Genomic DNA, 20,610 nt, shown 5'->3' with positions numbered 1-20,610 from the left:
TGGACTTATCATTGACAGGATATAATTAGAATGTGGCTTTGGAGTCATTTTCTGGACCTCATAATCATAGGTACCTCTCCCGGGTAGGGTGTAAATGTGCCTTTAAAATGCTTTGGGCTCCTGAGAGTCATTCAGAGTTTCAAAATGAACATTTCCAAGCAGAACTTTTTTTTAACCTTATGTGATATTGATGTTTCAAAAAACAATTCCATCCATAAAAGTTGGGTATGTGTGCTTTTATTGAAGGTCTACTTCAGGAAAGGAAAAGTCCTCCACGATGCTGGTTTTTTAGGTGATGCCTTACAACTGTTTCTTCAGTGCTTAGCGCTTGATGAAGATTTCGCACCTGCAAAGCTAGAAGTAGAAAAGGTAATCCGTTTACCAACTGTAACACTTCCAGCCAGTTTCCTGACAACACAGGTCTTTTTACAAATGCCAGTTAGACTCTTGGGGTAAGGACATAAAGGGTGTCCATAAGTCAGATTTAGTAGCAGTTTGATAAGGGGTTTTCAGGTTCAATATACTTATTAGCATATTGAGTTCTTACCAAAATCAGAACATTTCAGAGAGAGTTAAATGGATTACTTTTGCCTAGTTAAATTTAGATGTTCTCTAATAGTCTGTTCCATGGGAGCCAGACCAGTCATTCTTAATTAAATACTGTTGTCATGATGTTCCTGCTCAGGAATTTTTATTGGCTTCCTTTGCCTTTCATTTCAGGTCTCAACTTTGCTTGCTGTCCGTGGTTGCCAATAGTACTGCCCCACTCAATTTATTTCGCCTTAATTTTCTCAGTGCTCCATACATCACTTTGCAGAGTTTGTTCAGTGGTAGATGTTAATTAAAAGGAAAAGGGGTTCTCTGATCAAATGACTCTGGGAAACACTGGGTTAAACCAGTCAAACAGATTTCTTCAGCCCTTGTCGAGAGTTTTTGCTTTGCTAGCGTGACAACAGCATTCAGCTTTTGCCAGATTTACTCACAGAACATCTGGAAGACTAGAGTCTCTGAAAAATGTTTTAGGAAAATCTATCCTAATACAATTTCAGTGCCCAGTCATGTTGTTCCCTTCAGTGTCCCCCAAAGAGGTCACATCGTTTATTGCGTTTGTAGCGTTTCTCAGAACATGGCTTTTTGTTAGTCATCTTGAGTGCATGGTAAACACAAAGATTTCCTGGGTCCCACCACAGACCTTTGGAATTAGAATCTCTGGAATTAGAGTACAATTTAACAAGCACTTCAGGAGATTCTTATGTCCCTTAAAGTAAGAGAACTTTGGAATTTTTCTTGCATTCCAAATGCTTTAATGAATAAGCCAACATCCTCCATAAGACTTGTTTGCATACATGTTCCAGCCCACTGATTTAACAAAACACGGTTTACTGTTGTGTGTTTTCTTATTGTGTTCTCTTTGCTAGAGTGATCTCCCTGGTGAGACTGCAGACTTTATAAGGGCTCATAATTTTGCATTTTCCGTGCTGCTGGGTAGCCTTACTTTTCTGTAATTATTTGTTGGTTAATAAGGTCAGGTGAATGCAAAATACCTACTGCCTTGAAATATTTTTTCTTTTTTTGGAGTAAATTGTGGTATAATTTACACATAATAAAAGGCATTTTATAGTTCAGTGAGTTTTGAGAAATTATACATTCATGTAACAACACCCCAGTCAAGATACAGACTATTTCAGATCACCCGGGAAAGCTCCCTCATCTCCTCTGCAGCAGATCCCCTTTCTCTGTGCTTTCAGAGGGAGCTACTGCTCAGACCTCTAGTGCCACAGACTAGTTCTGCCTGTTATGAACCTTCACATACAGTGTATATACTCTTTTTTCGCTCAACATGTTTTTGAGACACATCCAGTAATTTTTTTCTTTTTTCACCAAGTATCCTGTGGTATGAACACGTCACAGTTTGTGATATTCACAGTTGGTGGTGATTTTCATTTGGATTGTTTCTAACTGATGCCACAAACATTCTTTTGCATGTCATTTTGTGAACATATGTTTTTATCTCTCTTCAGTAAATACCTAGGAGTCAAGTAACTGTCTTCTAGGGTGGGGGTATGTTTAATACTTTTTTTTTTTAATCAGGGGAAATGTAAAAACATATCCAAATTCTTTAGTGATTGTTCATTAAATGGTTTATTGCTTGAGCACCTACAGATACACACACTTTGATTAATACCATGTATATTTCCTTTTTATTTACATTGTAAAGATTTGTGGAAAATTCTGATTTTTGTGCCTTGAGAGATAGAACAGCTGAAAAACCAAACTTCCAAATTGCGACTTTAAGAAATGTGTATATGCTGTACATATACACACAGCTTATTTGACAAGCAAACAAATTTGAATCCCTCTCATTTCCTTGTAGCCAGTCTGTTCCTCTGTCGTAATCCCCTTGGTGTTTCTGAGAGAAGCACCCAGAGTTCAGATACTGCAGCTGCCTCCGTTTGGGCCGGCTGCCATGGGGTGCCCCCGTTAATGCCGGGGGTGGTGACTGACCATACAGGTCACTGGTTCAGGGAGAAGCTAAATTCACTGTAAACACATGGAATTTTAGTTCTGTGGTTAAAGGTCCAAGTTCACATAAACAGTCTAAGTTCAGCCTTAGAATATACATCGGGATGAACCATTAACTATATTGACTGATGGGACTTGCTGATGGTCAGAGGTAAATATTTTCCACTTCTCTTAAGATCTCTTCTTTCTACAAACCTTATATATACATGTAAACCTTTACCTTGGGCACCTTCTCAGGCCACCAGTCTAATCACCCCTGAGCCCTCCTTTTGAACCATTCCTTTGATGCGGTTTGACCCCCTTGGAGGCACACCTTGGTTTTGGCAGGACTTTTAAAATCAACATGGAAGTCCTTGTTTTTTTTACTTAACCTGTTCCTTCCCTGCCCGTTAAAAATAATATTAGCTCTAAGTTTTCTTTTTTTTAGTTGATGTATAGCTGACTTACAATATTATTAGTTTCAAGTGTACAACAAAGTGATTGGATATTTTTATAGTTTATACTCCATATGAAATTTTCCAGAAATTCTTAAACATTGAGTGAGTGAGGTGAGTGAAAGTCACTCAATCGTGTCCGACTTCTTGCGACCCCATGGACTGTACAGTCCATGGAATTCTCTAGGCCAGAATATTGGAGTGGGTAGCCTTTCTCTTCTCCAGGGGATCTTCCCAACCCAGGAATTCCCACATTGCAGGCAGATTCTTTACCAGCTGAGCCACAAGAAAAGCTCTCTTAAATATTAAGTAACTAAATTTAATCCTTAATAAACTATTTTATATTTTTCATTATTCTTTGATACCTTCCTTACAGATTTTATGTGATTTATTATCACCTGAAAACTTAAAAGAAGGCCTGAAGGACTCTTCCTGGAGTTCATTACCATGTATTAAAAACAAACCTTTCAGTTTTCCTTCAGTGATGGAAGAGTCTCACTCTGCCAGTGAGCTGAGCCCAGAGCAGGTAAGGGGTGAGAAAAGACGGTCATAGGCTTAGTGTATCCATTTTCTTCACAAGATCTTCACTTTCATAGTTTCAAATATTAATACTAAAATCTATGTAGGTACTTTGAACTTAGTAAGGCTTGCCTTAATAGGATTCCATCTGTGACCTTTTATTTTACACTAAAAACTTTTATGTGAAATATCTGCTCATTAATCTGTGACCTTTTATTTTACACTAAAAACTTTTATGTGAAATATCTGCTCATTAATCACGTTACATCACCTGAATGTCAGAAATGTTTGTCTCTTGGAAAAAACCAGAACATTGTATTTATCTTACTTTCCTTGTACTAGAAACAACTATATTAGCATAACTACTTAAACCTCATTATGACAGAAGTCAGCTTGATGTCCAGGGCTCTCTTAAGTACTGGCAAAAATCCTTTTCTTGCCAGGGTTTTAGAATTAAAAGTTGGTTTTGTTTTAAATGAACAATAAAATAAAGCTTTCAAGACATCACAGTTTCATTTCAGTTTAGTTCTTGGCGAGAGCAATAAGGACAGTAAAAACATACAGTCAGTTACCCTTATTTGTTGCATTTTTTTTTGTAGAATGAAGAAATAGCAGAGGTCACCTCAGAGCCTGTCAAAGGAAGCCTAAACCGTGCTCGGTCAGCACAGGCTATAAATTCCACAGACATGCCTGCCAGAGAGGACTGTTTAAAAAGAGTGTCCTCGGAACCCTCACTTTGCATTCAAGGGAAAGGTGTTCTGCTGAAAAGAAAGTTGTCTCTCTTAGACCAGGATGTGATTGTAAATGAAGATGGAAGAAATAAGCTGAAAAGACAGGGAGGTAAAAATTTCACTACACTCACAGAAAACACATTGATTTATTCAGAATGGCTTCCAAATTTTTTCCTAAAAAAATAACCCCATCTCTTTGTTTTAATAGAAATTCCCGCTGAAGTCTGTACGTTTTCATTAACTTACGGTGATGTCCCAGAAGAATTAATAGATGTCTCAGATTTTGAGTGTTCTCTCTGCATGAGGTAAGTACGTCAAATTTTAAGAGATGAATATTTTATATTAATGTAAATAAATAAGTACAGAGTAGATAAAGGTAATCTACTCTGTAAGAACTGGACTTCCTTGGACTGGAAGGAGATCAAACCAGTCTAACCTAAAGGAAATCAGTCCTGAATATTCATTGGAAGGACTGACGCTGAAGCTGAAACTCCAGTACTGTGGACACCTGATGCGAAGAACTGACTCCTTGGAAAAGACCCTGATGCTGGGAAAGATTGAAGGCAGGAGGAGAAGGGGACGACAGAGGTGGTTGGATGGCATCACCGACTCAACCGACATGAATTTGAGTAAACTCTGGGAGTTGGTGATGGACAGGGAAGCCTGGTGTGCTGCAGCCCACGGGGTTGCAAAGAGTCAGACACAACTAAGCGACTGAACTGAACTCTTAAGAATAAGCACTGTGAAGTAACAGAGTAGTGAATTAAAAATCAAAAGATAAGAATTTTAGTCCTCGGTTTTCCTTTCACATCTTGGGCAAATAATATAATCTCTGAACCTTATTTAGCTTTTCCTTACTTAGAAGGGGCTTCCCTGGTGGGCCCATTCCCTTTCTTTACCATGACTGAGCAACTAACTTTGACTTTTCACCTAGAAAGTGGTGTCAGGATTTGTGTGTGTGTGCACGTGCTCAAGTGCTCAGTCTTTCAGTCGTGTCTGACTCTTTGCAACCCTGTGGACTGTAGCCCACAAGGTTCCTCTGGCCATGGAATTCTCCAGGCGAGAATACTGCAGTGCGTTTCCATTTCCTTCTACAGGGCATCTTCCTGCATCTCTTATATCTCCTGCACTGGCAGGCAGATTCTTTACCACCATGCTATATTTAAGTCTTATAACCATCAAATGACTAAAATATAGAAAGTATCTGAGGAATTGTACTATAAAAGCTATACATGTTATTACTGAGACTCCATGGTTTTAGATTTGGGTAAGAATACAATGATGTATTGTGTGTATGTGATTCTATCTTGTTTATGTATCTTAACTCCAAAATCCTTTTTAAGTAACACTGGATAAGGATTTCCATTATATGAATGCTTGTAATTCTAAGACTGATAATTTGAAAAGAACATTTTCCATTTATATAAATCGTGGTGGAAGCAAGGGAACAGTGTGTCAAGCACCTGGAACTGGCCACACCAGGTATTTCTGAGCCACGTCCCTTGATTCTGACCCTTGGCTGCTTCATCTTGAGGTGAGGGGATCAGACCCCGACGATTTCTGAAGTACCTATACGTCTAACAATACTTCTGGGAACTCTCAAAGTATTGTGTTTCAGGAAATAACTAGAATGTAAGGAAAATTAGTTTTTCCATATTGTTTGAGTATCACATCTGGTTTTGAGCATCAGTTTTCTTTGGGATTCAATGGTAATATTCAGTGGATTATTTTGAATGAATTTCATATAGTAAGGCTTTTTATAAGCTTTATAAGCAAACTAGTTTTAAAGTGATGAGTGTACAAAAACAAATGAATAAGTAATAATACAGTTTACATTGTTAATCTTGCACTAGTCTGGTGTGCATTTTAGAAGTACTGCCCATCTGTTTGGACCAGCCCCGTTTCGAGGCTGCAGTAGCCCCTGTGAATGGTGGTGATATTAGTCCGTACAGCTCCAAGCAGGGTACCCCTGATGATGGTGAACTTTTAAACAGTTCAGGAGGCTGTACCTGGCATTTACCACTGGTCCTTCCCTCCTCTCATGCCTGTCAAACCCTCCTTCCTCTTCTAAACAGAAGCTAGTGTTACGGTTACATTATTTGTTCAGTTTTTCCAGTGGACAGCTTATGGTGAAAACTAACATGTATTCTGGTTGATTTCAGGTTGTTTTTTGAGCCAGTGACAACCCCTTGTGGACATTCATTCTGTAAGAACTGTCTTGAGCGTTGTTTAGATCACACACCATATTGTCCTCTTTGCAAAGAAAGCTTAAAAGAGGTAAGCATTTGTGTATTTGTTTATTGCTCTTATGTGTAGCAACATGGTTTGACTTCTATTTAGCCATAGAAATAATGATTATTAGGTTCAGAATAAATTACATTATACATACTGATTGACCAAAGGGGATCATGCATGTCTCATTACCCATCTGCTAGTATTGGAGAAAAGTGAGTTTGGAGAGGGTAGGAGAAAGCAGAGTCTGAAGACCGAATCCCTATACTTAATTTTTTAAACAGATGAGGTGTGATCAAGTATCTGGTCAGGAATATGTTGACTTTAATGACAGTATTGGGGAATCTCAACTGCCCTGCCACTCACCCCCATTTTTAGGTTGGATTTCAGGCCTCAGTCAATCCCCTTAACGTCTGGACCAACATCTAGTAGCACTTGCTACATTGATGGAAATGCCCTGTATCTACGCTGTCCAACATGGTAGCTATTGGCCACATGTGTGGGAGGGACTGTACTTTTAATTTACATTTAAGTAGGCACGTGTGAGTAGTGGCTCCCACATTGGACAGCACCGTTCTAGAAAGTGGTAGCCTGGCAAGGAGAGGGAGGCTTCCCACACCCCTCCTTGTCTGGCAGGTGGTCTGCACCGATCACCTGCGTTAGGAAAACAGCTGGTTCTCAGGTGGGTCTCTTCTGTAACCAGTGGGAGGGCAGCACCCTCTTCAGTCCTGCTTGATATCCTCAAAGGTGAGGCCAGAGCCTTAGAATTCTTGTTGCAGTGGTAGCACTGATCCAGGAGAGTGATTCTGTCTCTAGATTTTAAGAAAAAAAGTGTCTTGAAAATACAATGTAAAAATTTGATGAAAACCATTTTGCTATTAAAAATAGTTATTTCCTATGTAGAAAGCATAGCTCTGTACGGATATCATATAGCATATATGTATTGTTACATTTCATACAACATAGCAACCCTATATGTAGTGGAACACAAAACACAGAATGTTTACAAAGTCAGGAAACCTAAAATAAATCTTTAAAGAGTTTTACATTTCCAACTTTTAGACTCTGTTTTCAGATAAAGTACTCTAAAACATGCTATCTTTCCTGGTTTTTCAGAGTTTTTCGATATGCTTATATATTTACTATGCTTTAAATTTAGAGTTATTGCACCTTAAATGTCTGAAGTTCTAAGGAAAACAAAGTAAGGATGTTATTTAAAAACTTAACTAACATACTGTTTAAAATAACTTTATCCTTTGTCCTGACTTGACACCATGTACAATTGGTAAAGTCTAAATATACCTTTACACGGATAAAATGGATATGCTCTAGTTTTCTGCTCTTCCTACTTACTTTGCTCATTTTTTCATCTGAATGCATCTCAAAGATGTGATTTTCATAGCAGCATACTAGTCCAATGATACAACATTTTTCTGTTTTGGAGCATTTCAGTTCTTTTTTTTTTTTCTTTTTTTAGTATACTATGGTCAGTGTCTTTGACTCTTTGCTTAGGATAAATTCCTGGGAGAATTACTGGATCAAAGGCCATATATTTTAAGACTCTTAAAACCAATTGCCAGATTGCCTAGGTCTAAAGTAATGTACAAATTTAGATTCCTACCAGTAATGGAAGAGAGGCCATATTTCCCAAATTTAATACATGAGTCTTAAGTTTTAAAATGTCGTTATTACTTTGAAATTGCTTTTATATCTCTAATTTGATTAACTTTATAATAAACTCTTAAGTTACCTATATATATGTATATATTATCTGCTCAAGAGTACATCTCTCCAGTCAATAGCCCAGTTGTTCTCAAGGTATGTTCCCCCAACCAGCAGCATCTATATCGCCTGGGAACTTGTTAGAAATATGAATTCGCAGACCCTTCCCCAGAGCCACTAAATCAGAACCTGGTGAGGGCTCAGCAGTCCGCACTTTTAACAAGCCACGGTTCTTGCTGAAGTTGAAAAACCACAAGTATAAGCCATTTGCCCAGCATTCATATTTTCTACCCTGTACTTCATTAGATACTGACAAAGCCCTTATTTTTGCTGGATCTAGGGGAAAAGCTGGTTTCTTTTTGTCTTGTGGTTGTCTCACTAGAGTTTTCCTCTTTACTCATTTCCTCATTAAGCAAATTGGTATTGGACATATATATATATACACACACACACACACACACATGTTTTGTTCAGAATTCTGTGTACACACTCTGAACTGGTCCCTGGCCCTATGCAGTTCTTAGTTTAGTTACAGAGATATAATATATCCCCGTCCAGCTAATATAGTGCAGGGTATGGTAGCTGCCTTCTATATATGAAAGGTTATTCCCAGGAGACAGAAACATAAGGAACACTTTATGCAAAAGGTAAAATTGCAGCCAGACCTTGAAGGATAGTCAGATGGCTTTTGGCAGTTGGAAGAGAAAGAAACACAAAAATGTATCAGGGTGGCAGCATTTAGAGTACTATGGAGTGGCACAAATGTACCACCTCACCCAGAGGGTGACTCACATAGGAAAAGCAGCCTCTTGATAAGATAAGGGCATCGATAGTCATAGTGGGATGACAGCAGAAGAAGAATCTGAAAGAAAAGTTATCTGGAACAAAAAAAGGGAGCAACTTTGCTTTTCTTAAGGCAAATGCATTATTTTCTTTATTCCTTATTTTTGTTTCTCGATTAAAATGCTAGTTTCAGATACTCATGCACTGTCAGAGGAACTTACCTTTGGTGTGGGAGACGGCAGGAGCAGGGCTGACTGCTGTTAATGATGTGTGATCATAGCAAGACAAGGGTCATCTTATATACAGAACTTGTTTCGGGTTGCAGACTTACCTTGAATGCTCTTGAGCTAAGCTTCAGGCAGGTTTTCCAGTTTAGCGTCATCCGTTGTATTGTTCCCCCTCACTAATGAATTCAGAACCGACTGTGTAAATATGTAATAAAGGCTTTACTATATGAGTTAAACTGTTTTACCTGTTTTGTACTGTAGGGGGAAAAAAGTGCTGGAATGTAAAATAATATTGTCTTTCAGTATCTAGCAGATAGGAGGTACTGTGTCACACAGCTGTTGGAAGATTTAATAGTGAAGTATCTGCCTGATGAGCTGTCTGAGAGAAAAAAAATATATGATGAAGAAACTGCTGAACTCTCACAGTAAGTTTCTTCTCATACAAATTAACATAATCAAATCAAACTACTACCCTTTGAAGTAATGAGGAGAAGCCTCCTCACAGCCAGCTGGGTTCTGTCTGTAGTTCAACCCAGTCTAGTCAAAGGCATATCGTAAACAAATATTGGTTAATTTCCCCTGTCTTCAACATTCAGAGGTTTTCAGGTTTATTTGGTAACTTCCAGATGTTCTGTTGGGAGTGACGTCCTGACAGCTCTCCACACTGAACCAGTCTTTTAGCTGAGGGGGCGGCCGAGGGCGGGGTGTTCCTCCAGGGACATCAGGCTGGTGGAGGTGGTTGCTGGGAACTGCCCCCCTCATCAGTCCCCGCCCACAGGAGAAAGTAGAGGGTAAGTGGCTTGGATTGGCAGGGGGAGTAGCCAATCAGAGGTTGGCAAGGGGGTGGGACCTTGAGACCTGAGACTGAAATTGGAAGGGGTGACTTTAGGGGCTAAATTCTCAATGAAGATACTGACTGTTCGCATAATTGACTTAGTATCAGGAAGGTGAAAAACCTGGTGGTAACTTTGGGATTCAGTGGTACAGGGTACTACTGAGAGCACATAAAAAGCTAATCAGGGCTGGGTAATTTTGTTGCTCTGTGTGTTGCTTTCTCACACTTTTCTTCTTTTCTCTTCCCTCCATGACTTGACCTCTTTCACCATTTTCTTCAGTCTCCAAGTTTCTTTACTGGGTTTCTAATTTCTTAACTCTTTCTTGTTCCCACTTTAACTGGACACTGAAGACCAATATTGTAATTTTTACATGCTGTTTCTAGTTTTTTTTAATATAAATTAAAACATTTTCTAAGAGAAAAATAACTGTGCTTTACAGACTTTTTGTTTTTAGTATGTGTCCACCAAATGTTGTCGTCGGGTCAGTGGCCTTCAATAGAAGAAAGGTTTCTATCTTTTCTTTATAGAAGTTGATAGTGGTTTGTCTTCTGATAGAACTGATATTTTATTGTGACTTTGTGATAGAAAATATTCTAATGTGTGGATTATAAACCTTTTGGACCAACACTGCAAAAAGCTGGATACAAGAAAGCTTCAGATTTATTTTTGAAATAGTTAAACACAATGACAGGACCAGACCCCCGCACCCCCCCACCCCCACCACACACACACAGACTGGAATTCATGAATGACAGGAGTAGTGATGCAAGGGAAGCTGCGTGTGATGGAGAGAAGCCTCGGGAATCTTGCTGTGTACTAACTGGGCTATTTTCTTAAGGGTAGCTCATTCTCTGGTACTTATAAGTTTTGCTAATCAAAAGATACACTGGGTTGTGCACCCCCCCCACCTTGTTTTTATGTTCATAAGAGTGCTTAGTGAAGGTAAAAGACACAGTTTTAAAAGTAGAGGAATTAGGACTTGTATGTTAAACATGTATTACATATAGACTTCACATTGTGGTCTTTTTGAAGAAAGAGTAGAAAATATTAGTTGGGGGTGGGCAGGGAGAGCCATAATCTGTAACTCAAAGGTAATCACCACTAGCATTTTGGCATATATCCTTCCTGATTTTAATATGTATATCCTTCCTGATTTTAATATATATAAATACATTATAAACGAAGATGGGATTATTTTACTCCCATTATTCAATACTTTCCTTTCTCATTAATCTAAAGTCTAAATATAGTATCTCATTTTATGGTTACATCATAATTTATTTTACTGGTTGTCTCTTTTTGCTTCTAAGTTTTGGCAACTGTACACGTTGAACATTTTTACAGTACTTGCAGAAAAAAGTACACCTTTTGGTTCAAAGGATATGAATATTTAAAAAAATTTTTGATGTATGTAGCCAAATTCTTCTTTGGTATGGTTGTACTATTTCAAACTGCCCCTGTCAACTGCCAGTTTTTCCCCATACCCTTGCCAAAGGGTTTCTTTAGATTAATGAGAAACTGAGTGCTGCCTTTATCCTTCATATTTCCTGCCAATCTGGGAATTAAAATGTATCATTTTAATTATCTGGAAAAAATTGTATGTCATTGAATTACCTGCTTTTGTTAGGAAATATTTTAGTGACTAAAAAATTTTTTTAATGTGTTTTTTGTCCTTTGCAGGAACTCACTTATTATTGTCTAAGAGTAAGAGTGTTTTATGGATAGAAGATAATAACTCTGTCATGTTACAAATATTTGAAACATTTTTAATATAGAATAATTACAATCAATTGCTTTTTTATTCATAAAAGTACATAGCTCTATATGACAACTTTGTAAATTCGAATTTACTTGTAAGAGGATTGCAGACAGTTTTAGGATTAATATTGTATCAACATAAGCTTAAATGAAGGGGGTGCTGATTCTTATTCCTGCCAAGAATGAAAATTACCTGATTTTAGAATACATTTTTGTTTTCTATTATTTATTGAAAGTTTCACTCATTTTGTTGTATCTTCTGATATATAATAATGCAGTTTTTTTCTTCTTCAGCTTGACCAAGAATGTTCCAATATTTGTTTGCACTATGGCCTATCCCACTGTGCCTTGCCCTCTTCATGTATTTGAGCCAAGATACAGATTGATGATTCGAAGAAGTATACAGACTGGAACTAAACAGTTTGGGATGTGCGTCAGTGATACACAGAATAGGTATGCTTTTTGTCTAAATGTTTTTATTGATTCTTGAGTTTTCTGTGAATATTGCTGAGAACGTGCATGCCTGTGGCTTGAACTTTTGGTACTAACTGGAGTTTTTCTTCTAGTTTTGCAGACTATGGTTGTATGTTACAAATTAGAAATGTACATTTCTTGCCTGATGGAAGGTCTGTGGTTGATACCGTTGGAGGAAAGCGGTTTAGGGTTTTAAAAAGAGGAATGAAAGATGGATATTGCACCGCAGACATTGAATACCTGGAAGATATTAAGGTACTAAAACCTACCCTTTTTCAGCATTGGTGTACTCTGTCCTAGGCATTGTACAGGCGTGAAGGCTGCAGTTTTCTAGGCACATTAACCAGTTCTTCCTGTCAGAGACCCTCATCAATACTTAGGCAAATTAGCTCCATTACCTGCTTCTCCTTTTTTTTTTTTTGAAATTTTTAGTTTATAATGGAGAATAGCTGATGAACAATGTTGTGACAGTTTCGGGTGGACCTTTATATCATCTTGCTCTTAATTATTGTGAGTTCCAAGAGAACGTGGGAGACCACAGCCTAGACTTTGTTCATGTCTACCGCCTTGACAACCACCACCGTGCCTAGAATGTAGTCACATGTGTAGCTGCATGGTAGTTACTTAACAAAAGCAGGTGTTAAACTTCCAACCTAAGTTATGAAACCTGCTAATTCCTGCCCTTTTAAATTAATTAGTAGTCAAAGCGGATACAGTCGGCAGTAGATTGAACTTTGGTATAAAGGTAAACATGAACTCCTTGAATGGTTCTATATATAAGATACGCCTAAGATAACCTCAGTGATAACATACACACAAGCTCTAGAGCATCCCAGATACAGCCCTGTCAGTATAATTACAGGTGGTATCTTACCTGGGGAGGGTTAGGGTGATAATTTTCTTGAATAGGGTTAATGCTATCCTTTTGATACTTCTAGTACCTGCTTTAGCATCTGCAGTTAGTTTAGGTACCAGAAAAATGATTTGAGATACTATAAATATCAAATGAAAGGCAATTTTCTTTGGAAGGTCATTAGAAAATTAGAAAAATCAGGAAATCTTGTATTATCACTTGTTCATTGATCTGCTTGATCATCCCAAGCAGCATTTACTGAGTGTTAGCATTGGGCATTTCTACAAACAGTAGCTCACTGAATTTCCAAAAGTCAGATAGCAGGTAAGGAAAGTAGGATTCAGGAGTTTTAATTAGTAATAATTTGCCAAGATGATGATAATTTAAAGCCAGCTCTCTGGCTTCGAGTGCTGTGTTTTATCTTGCACTCTTGACAAGCTCTGCTGATGAACTTCATTAAATCTGCCACTGCCTATCCTATTATAAAGATGCAGTGAGCTGGAGGTATTGAGTTGGAATTTTAAGTTGATTGATATAGTCTGTGCCTTAGCATATTTGATTAATGGACTTATTTCCTAAAAGTGATAGTCTTTGTAAAACTAATAAACTTTAGTTTTATGTAAATTTACATCTCCATATATTGGATTTGCTGACAAAATTCCTTGACTATATATGTATATGACATATAAATATGACAGTATGATAGAATATTGAAAGTATTAGGGATTTGATGTTTAGAATTATCTATGTTGTAGTTTTAGGAATGTCTAAATTTTTCTTCATCTTAGTGCCTCATCTGTGTAATGATTTCTTGTTCATTCTGGGAAAGCGTCTCAAATTTTTTATATCAAGGCTATTTTTTCCCTTGGTGTTGTAATTCTGTTTTCTTTCAATAACATTTTAGATTCTGTTATTGCAAGGAAATTCCATAACTTTAAAACTTCTGCCAGCTTTTTAGCTCCTTTTTCTAACCAAGACTCATGATTTTTATCATTCCTTGTTTACCAAAGTTCATGGTTTGGTCCCTTGAATTTTAAAAGGCTGGAAACTAGATACTTTTTTCTTTTGTAATAGTTTTAACAAGTATCATGTTTATTTTTTTAATGAAGATTTTAAAAATTGAAGTATAGTTGATTTACAGTGTTGTGTTAATTTCTACTGAACAGTGAAGTGATTCGTTTATACGTAAAATATTAAAAAATGTAAATATTTCCATTTTCATTTATTATAGAATACTGAGCATAGTTCTCTGTGCTATATAATAGGACCTTGTTTATCCATTCTATATAAAAAGCTTACATCTGCTAACCCCTGCTAACCTCTCCCTTCATCCCTCCACCAATCCCCTCTCCCTTGGCAACGACCTGTGTATTCTCTGTATCTGTGGTTCCGTTCCATAGGTTCATTTGTGTCATATTTTGAATTCCACATGTAAGTGATATCATATGGTATTTGTCTTTCTCTTTCTGCCTTCACTTCACTTCATTGTAGTTGCAGCCATGTTGCTACAAATGGCATTTTTAAGTTTATGCCTGAGTAATATTGTATGTATCACATCTTTTTTTTTTTAACTTTTCATTTTATATTGGAGTATAGCCAATTAACAATATTGTGATAGTTTCAAGTGGACAGCAATGGGAATCAGCCATAGCTATATATACCCATTTCCCCTCAAACTCCCTTCCCATTCAGGCTGCCACATAATATTGAGTAGATTTCCCTGTGCTATACAGTAAGACCTTGTTGGTTACACATTATCAGTGTGTACCACATCTTTATCCATTCATTGTTTCCATGTCTTGGCTACTGTGAATAGTGCTGCTGTGAACATAGGGGTGCATGTATCTTTTTGAATTATGGTTTTATCAGGATGTATGCCCAGAAGTAGGATTGCTGGATCATACGGTAATTCTATTTTTAGTACAGTTTGCCATAGTAGCTGTTCCAACTTAGGTTCCCACCAGTAATGAAGGAGGGTTCCCTTTTCTCTACACCCTCTCTGGCATTTGTTCTTTGTAGACTTTTAATGATGGCCATTCTGGCCAGTGTGAGGTGGTACCTCATTGTAGTTTTGATCTGCATTTCTCTAATAATTAGCAGTGATGAGCATTTTTTTGTTTTTATTTCTGTTGCCTTGGGAGACTGACTTAAGAAAACCTAGGGGAATGTTTTGCCTGTGACCTCCTCTAGGAAATTTTATGGTGTCATGTCTTAGGTTTAAATCTTTAAGGCATTTTGAGTTTATTTTTCTGTACGTGGCTGTCCAACTTTTCCAATACCCCTTGGCTCCTTTATCAAAAATTGATTGTAGGTTTCTGGGTTTATTTCTGGGCTCTCCATTTCTATTCCATCGATCCATATGTCTGCTTTTGTACCAATACCCTCTCAGTGGCATTAAGCACATCCACATTGTTGTGAAAAAGCAGATGCTTTTTTATCTTCAGTTTTATTTTTCAAGTCATTAAAAAATAAAAAGTTACGTTCTTTTGTCTCTTGTGTACTATAGTCTTACCTTTTATATATCAGGATGTTTTTTAGAGTCTCATTGTCTTTATACTGAGTCATCCTTGACATATGAAAGGCTGACTAAGGCGGTATTTGTTCAGATGCATTAATGTATGTGAAATATAGCGCTCTCGGGCACACAGCGAGTGGGATATGAGTGTGTGTTAAAGAAATCAATATCAGATGGATGAGTTAATGCTCAATCTTCCCACCTGTGTTTTATGTGCCTAGTCTTTTGGATCTTAGGCTGGAAGGCTGAAGCATTTAATTTTGTATTTGCAGTTTGATGAACCAGTAGTCCAAAGAGCGTACAGAGGGGATTGAGGTAGGACTTTACAGCAGAATTTCATCACTGCATAATGTATTCTCTATCTTTTGATATTCTGGCTTTATTATGCTAAGATATTGCGTGTTTTGGTTTTTTGACCCAACTCCCTGGTAAAAGTTGTAATTACGCTTTTCCTCTGTGCTCTTCCTACTTTTGCCACAGGGGATCTGCACCTGAGACCTCCCCCAATCTTACCTTTCATTGTAGCAACTGTATTCTTCTGCTTTTTTTTTTGTTCCACTGCTTTCAAAGGCCCTTGATCCATAGAAATGAGTTCCCAGTCCCTGTAGACCATTATCTGAGAACTCACTCTCCATCTTGCCCCTCCCAGCTGGACTGCTAACTCAGCAAGGCCAGGTTAGCTGTGCTGGGAGGTCAGGCCTTGCTGTCTGTCTGAGTCTGGCCTATTGGTACTATGTGAGGCAGAAATGTGTGGGGTTTACTGTGTTCATAAGAATAATACTCCTGAGCATATGCCCAGAGAAAAACATGGCCTGAAAGGATACATACACCCCAGTGTTCACTGCATCACTGTTTACAATAGCCAAGACATGGAAGCAACTTAAATGCCCATCAACAGAGGAGTGGTACATATCTGCAATGGAATATTACATAGCCATTAAAAAGTAGGAAATAATGCCATTTGCAGCAACATGGATGGACCTAGAGATTTTCTTGCTGAGTGAAGTCAGTCACACAAACACTCTAATCCAGCATTGGGACAGGTATTCCTTTTTAAGTATTTTTTCCCCCACTTCTATAATGTTGGTAGTGTGGATGGGAAGACTAAACACAGACATCTTACTGTTGTATTTCTAGGTTGAGAATGAAGATGAAATAGAGAACCTCCGGCAACTTCATGATTTGGTCTACTCTCAAGCCTGCAGCTGGTTTCAGAATTTAAGAGACAGATTTCGAAGCCAGATTCTTCAGCACTTTGGATCAATGCCTGGGCGGGAGGAAAACCTGCAGGTACGATGGTTTTGATACTGTTTCCAAGTTTCACTCTGTGTGTAAACCCAAATTGTTAGATTTTTAAGTTTCTTCATCTTTAGAGTTTCATTCAACATTTCCTTTGTCTGGCCCTTAGACTCATGACCATATATTTCTAGCACAGTGGTACCCACTGCATCTTATATAGGAAGAGAAAGGAAACAGGTGTGAGCTGAGATGTCTATTAGGAGTTAGTGCCAGAGAAGGAGAAAGCCCTTCTAGTGAGGATTTTTCAGAAGGAGGATAAGGAGTCAAATGTGGGACATAGGAGGTCGGATCAAGATTGCACAGACACATCAAACTTATATGTACCTACAGAACGATTCTCACAGAACACCTACTGAATGCTGATGTAAAGATCTCAGACTTCCAAGCAGCAAGAAAATCTCCATATAACCGGGCAGGAAAGGAAAAAAGACAGAAGGGAATTGGGATGGGACCTGAGCCCCTGGGAGGGAGCCATGACGGAGAAACGGTTCCTGGGAGGTCCCTCACTGGCAGGGAGGCCAGCAGGGAAGAGGGGGTGCTTCCGAGGTCAGACCCTGTGGGGAGGATGGGGGTTGGCTGTCTAGGGAGAACTGTAGGGGCTGGGGTGTGGCGCTCACTGCCGGGGGAGCACGGAAAGGGCTGCCAGAGAGGCAGAACGCCGTTGTTGGGGGGCGCAGGACCATCATAGGAGCTTCTCTCAGGCAGCAGGGGGCTGACTACACGAGCTCCAGGGGTGTGAGCCGTGACCGCCGTCCCGGACTCTGGAGGTGGCCTCACTCGCTACCGCTGCCTAGGGTTCCCTGAGGGGGCACCAACCCCCGCCCTTCCAGAAGCATCCACAAGCCGCGTGCCTGCACGCCCCCAGTGAGGGGGGCGATGACCAGGCAGCCTGAGGAAAGAGGCAGCGGGTGTCCAAACCAAACAGCGCTCTGGCCAAAATCTATTAAACCCACACAAGCTGTGCAGGGGTGCTCCCACTTGTAAATAGCCGTCCAAGACTACAGTGCCTACTTGTTTCTCCTAAACCCAGAGTAAGAGAAATGTAAGTAAAATGAAGATGCAGAGGAGGCACTCCCAGTAAAACAGACCCAAGAGAATTCCCTAAGAGAACAATGAAATATAGGCCTCTTCAGTCTAGTAGACAGCAGGTTCAAAAAAGAGGCAGTGAAAATAATTGAAGGAATTAAGAAGGGCTATCAACATAAATGCAGATTGTTCTAGAAAGGAACTAGAAACTAGAAAGAGGAGCTGAGAAAAATTAGAAAACTCATTTGCTGAGATGAAAGCTCAGCTGAAGGCAATGAATAGCAGAATGAATCATGAAGAGAGAAGTAAGTGTTCTGGAAGACAGAATAATGGAAATTACCCAATCAAAACAGCAGACAGGAAGCCAAATGAAAAAAAAAAAAAAAGCAATATAAGATCCCTATGGGATAAAATAAAGTGGGCCAGTCTGTGCATAATGGGGATTTCAGACGGGAATGAAAGAGAAAAGGGGATCAAAAATGTATTTGAAGAAGTTATGACTGAAAACTTTCCAAATCTAAAGAAGGAAACACATCTCCAGGTACAGGAAGCACAGAGGATCCCAAACCTACACCAAGACATGTTACTATTAAAATGGCAAAAGTGTAAGGATTCTAAAGGTAACAAGAGGAAAAACAGAGTTAATTACAAGGGACCCCACCCCATTTGGCTGTCAACTGATTTCTCTACAGAAACACTGCAGGCCAGAATGGAGTGGCAAGATATATTCGAAGCCCTGCAATGGAAGAACCTGCAACCTAGGATACTCGACCCAGCAAGATTATCATTTAGAATAGAAGGAAAGACAATTTCTTAGAAAAGCAAAAAGTAAAAGAATACAGCAATTCCTAAACCTATCCTAAAAAAAATAATGAAAAGTCTTTTCTAAATAGACATCCAAAAAGTTCATTCTCTTCAAGTGCACATATTAGGACACAGAACTAACCTCATTCAACAAATAAGAGTATAGAAATCAGAAATCAGCTACAGGAAAAGAAGTGAGAATGATTAAATAGAGACTGAACAGTATGCTACTAAAAAACCAATCGGTCAATGAGGAAATCAAGACTACTACCTCACACAGGTCAGGATAGCCATCATTTAAAAAGGCCATAAATAACAAATGTTGGAGAGAGAGTGGAGAAAAGGGAATGTTGGGGGGAATGTAAGCCACGATGGAAAACAGTAGGGAGATTTTATTTAGAAAGAGAATCTGACACTGAACTGCTCAATCCAGATTAGCTTGGTGGTGGTGTGTTGCTGCTGGGCCTACATAACTACTTGTTTTGTTAATGTTATAAAATGTGCGTTCTTTTTAGGCAATCCCTAATGGTCCGGCCTGGTGTTGGTGGCTTCTTGCTGTCCTTCCCGTTGACCCCCGCTATCAGCTGTCGGTTTTGTCAATGAAGTCGTTGAAAGAACGGTTGACAAAGATACAGCATATACTGACTTATTTTTCCAGAGACCAATCTAAGTAACCAACTGCTTGGATCCTCCTCTGAAATTACCCTAATCTGGCTGGGGTGACGGCCAGGTTGTCCGCTGCCTTTGCACATCCAGTGCTGGTTTGAGAAATGTAAGGAAACTGTTCTTTTTTTTTTTTTTTTTCCTTTTTCTTCAACCTCCTGAGTCATGTGGTTCTGCAGACGAATACCTTCAACTAGGATTTAGACCACTAAGAACTTGCACAGAAAAAGACACACTGAATGTGTGTTAAACCTCTACCTTGTGATGAAGTTGCACTATGTACCATACTCTAAATGAAATGAGAACTGTGTGTGTATGTGGGGTGGGTGCGTGCGCGTGTGTGTGTCTCTGCACGTGTGGGTAGTATGGGTGCATTTTCTCTGGCTTTAAAATTTTAAAAGAAAAAAAAAAGCCATAGAGAGCAGTACTTGCCGAGGGTCACTTATTGCCCAAGTTTACAACAGTAGCGATACAAGTTTTTGCAAATTGAATTTGCCTCAGATTTCTCTGTCCTAATGCTTACTTTGCACAAGTATTTAAGCTATGGTATTGAGTATCCCTCTTTGTCGGAAATACCGCTCTTGCTGAACCGTCTTGACCATTGACTATGACACAGTTTCTTATTTATGTAAATACTTGCATCCCAATAGCCGACGGGCATCGGATGCAGAACCTAGAGCCAGTTTTCAGGAACAACTGCAAACCTGACTTGGTACTGTGCATCTATTCATAAAACACTTAAAACTGTGAAAATATGGTTTACACTTAACTGTACATAAAGGTAAATGGAGAACTCAGTTCAGTACCAGTTCATTTGTACATTTTGGGGGGGGTGCTTTTCACATTAACTGCCCATCTGTGTAATTTATAGTTTGACATGATGTGTTTGTTTAAAAAAATTACATAGTATAAACCCATTAAGGATCTGAGGGAAAAGAAGCTTAATGTAGAACTAAGCTTTTAAAGTATGTTTTGTTTCTTTTTAATCCTGGTCTTGGTGCAAATGTTAGTTATGCCTTATTCATATCACAGTTAGGTCACTATGCTGTGACATGGTCTGTATTCATGCTGCCCTAGATACTTTTGTAATTATTTGTTGCAGACTTGTGACTGTCCCTCTTAACTTTCTTTTATGTAAGTAATTTGTAAAAAGTTTCTTAAAAATTTTGCTTTTGCTTATTTAATTTTGAATAAAAGCTAAATTCATAATA

The 20,610-nt window shown here is 38.6% G+C and overlaps 1 protein-coding gene and 1 long non-coding RNA gene across 2 annotated transcripts in view; one reads left to right on the top strand and one right to left on the bottom strand.

Moving 5' to 3' along the window:
- The window catches only part of LONRF1 (LON peptidase N-terminal domain and ring finger 1), a 49,978-nt gene extending 29,368 nt beyond the window's left edge, over positions 1 to 20,610 (top strand). Inside the window, exons 3-12 of the mRNA XM_006075404.4 lie at positions 247 to 369; positions 3,334 to 3,483; positions 4,076 to 4,316; positions 4,416 to 4,512; positions 6,370 to 6,484; positions 9,475 to 9,596; positions 12,060 to 12,218; positions 12,332 to 12,494; positions 16,745 to 16,897; positions 19,252 to 20,610. Of these exons, the coding sequence (XP_006075466.4) occupies positions 247 to 369; positions 3,334 to 3,483; positions 4,076 to 4,316; positions 4,416 to 4,512; positions 6,370 to 6,484; positions 9,475 to 9,596; positions 12,060 to 12,218; positions 12,332 to 12,494; positions 16,745 to 16,897; positions 19,252 to 19,410 (1,482 nt within the window). The 3' untranslated portion in view covers positions 19,411 to 20,610. The remainder of the gene's footprint in view (positions 1 to 246; positions 370 to 3,333; positions 3,484 to 4,075; positions 4,317 to 4,415; positions 4,513 to 6,369; positions 6,485 to 9,474; positions 9,597 to 12,059; positions 12,219 to 12,331; positions 12,495 to 16,744; positions 16,898 to 19,251) is intronic.
- LOC123465470 lies at positions 3,525 to 3,818 on the bottom strand. The gene is made up of 2 exons (XR_006640684.1): positions 3,687 to 3,818; positions 3,525 to 3,631 (listed from the first exon to the last, which is right to left on the bottom strand). It is a non-coding gene; the product is annotated as an uncharacterized LOC123465470 (long non-coding RNA).

Source organism: Bubalus bubalis, chromosome 1 (assembly GCF_019923935.1).
Source record: "Bubalus bubalis isolate 160015118507 breed Murrah chromosome 1, NDDB_SH_1, whole genome shotgun sequence".
In the NCBI taxonomy this organism is placed as follows: domain Eukaryota; kingdom Metazoa; phylum Chordata; class Mammalia; order Artiodactyla; family Bovidae; genus Bubalus; species Bubalus bubalis.
Note: the sequence above shows the minus strand (reverse complement) of the source record. Positions and strands in the feature narration are given on the sequence as shown.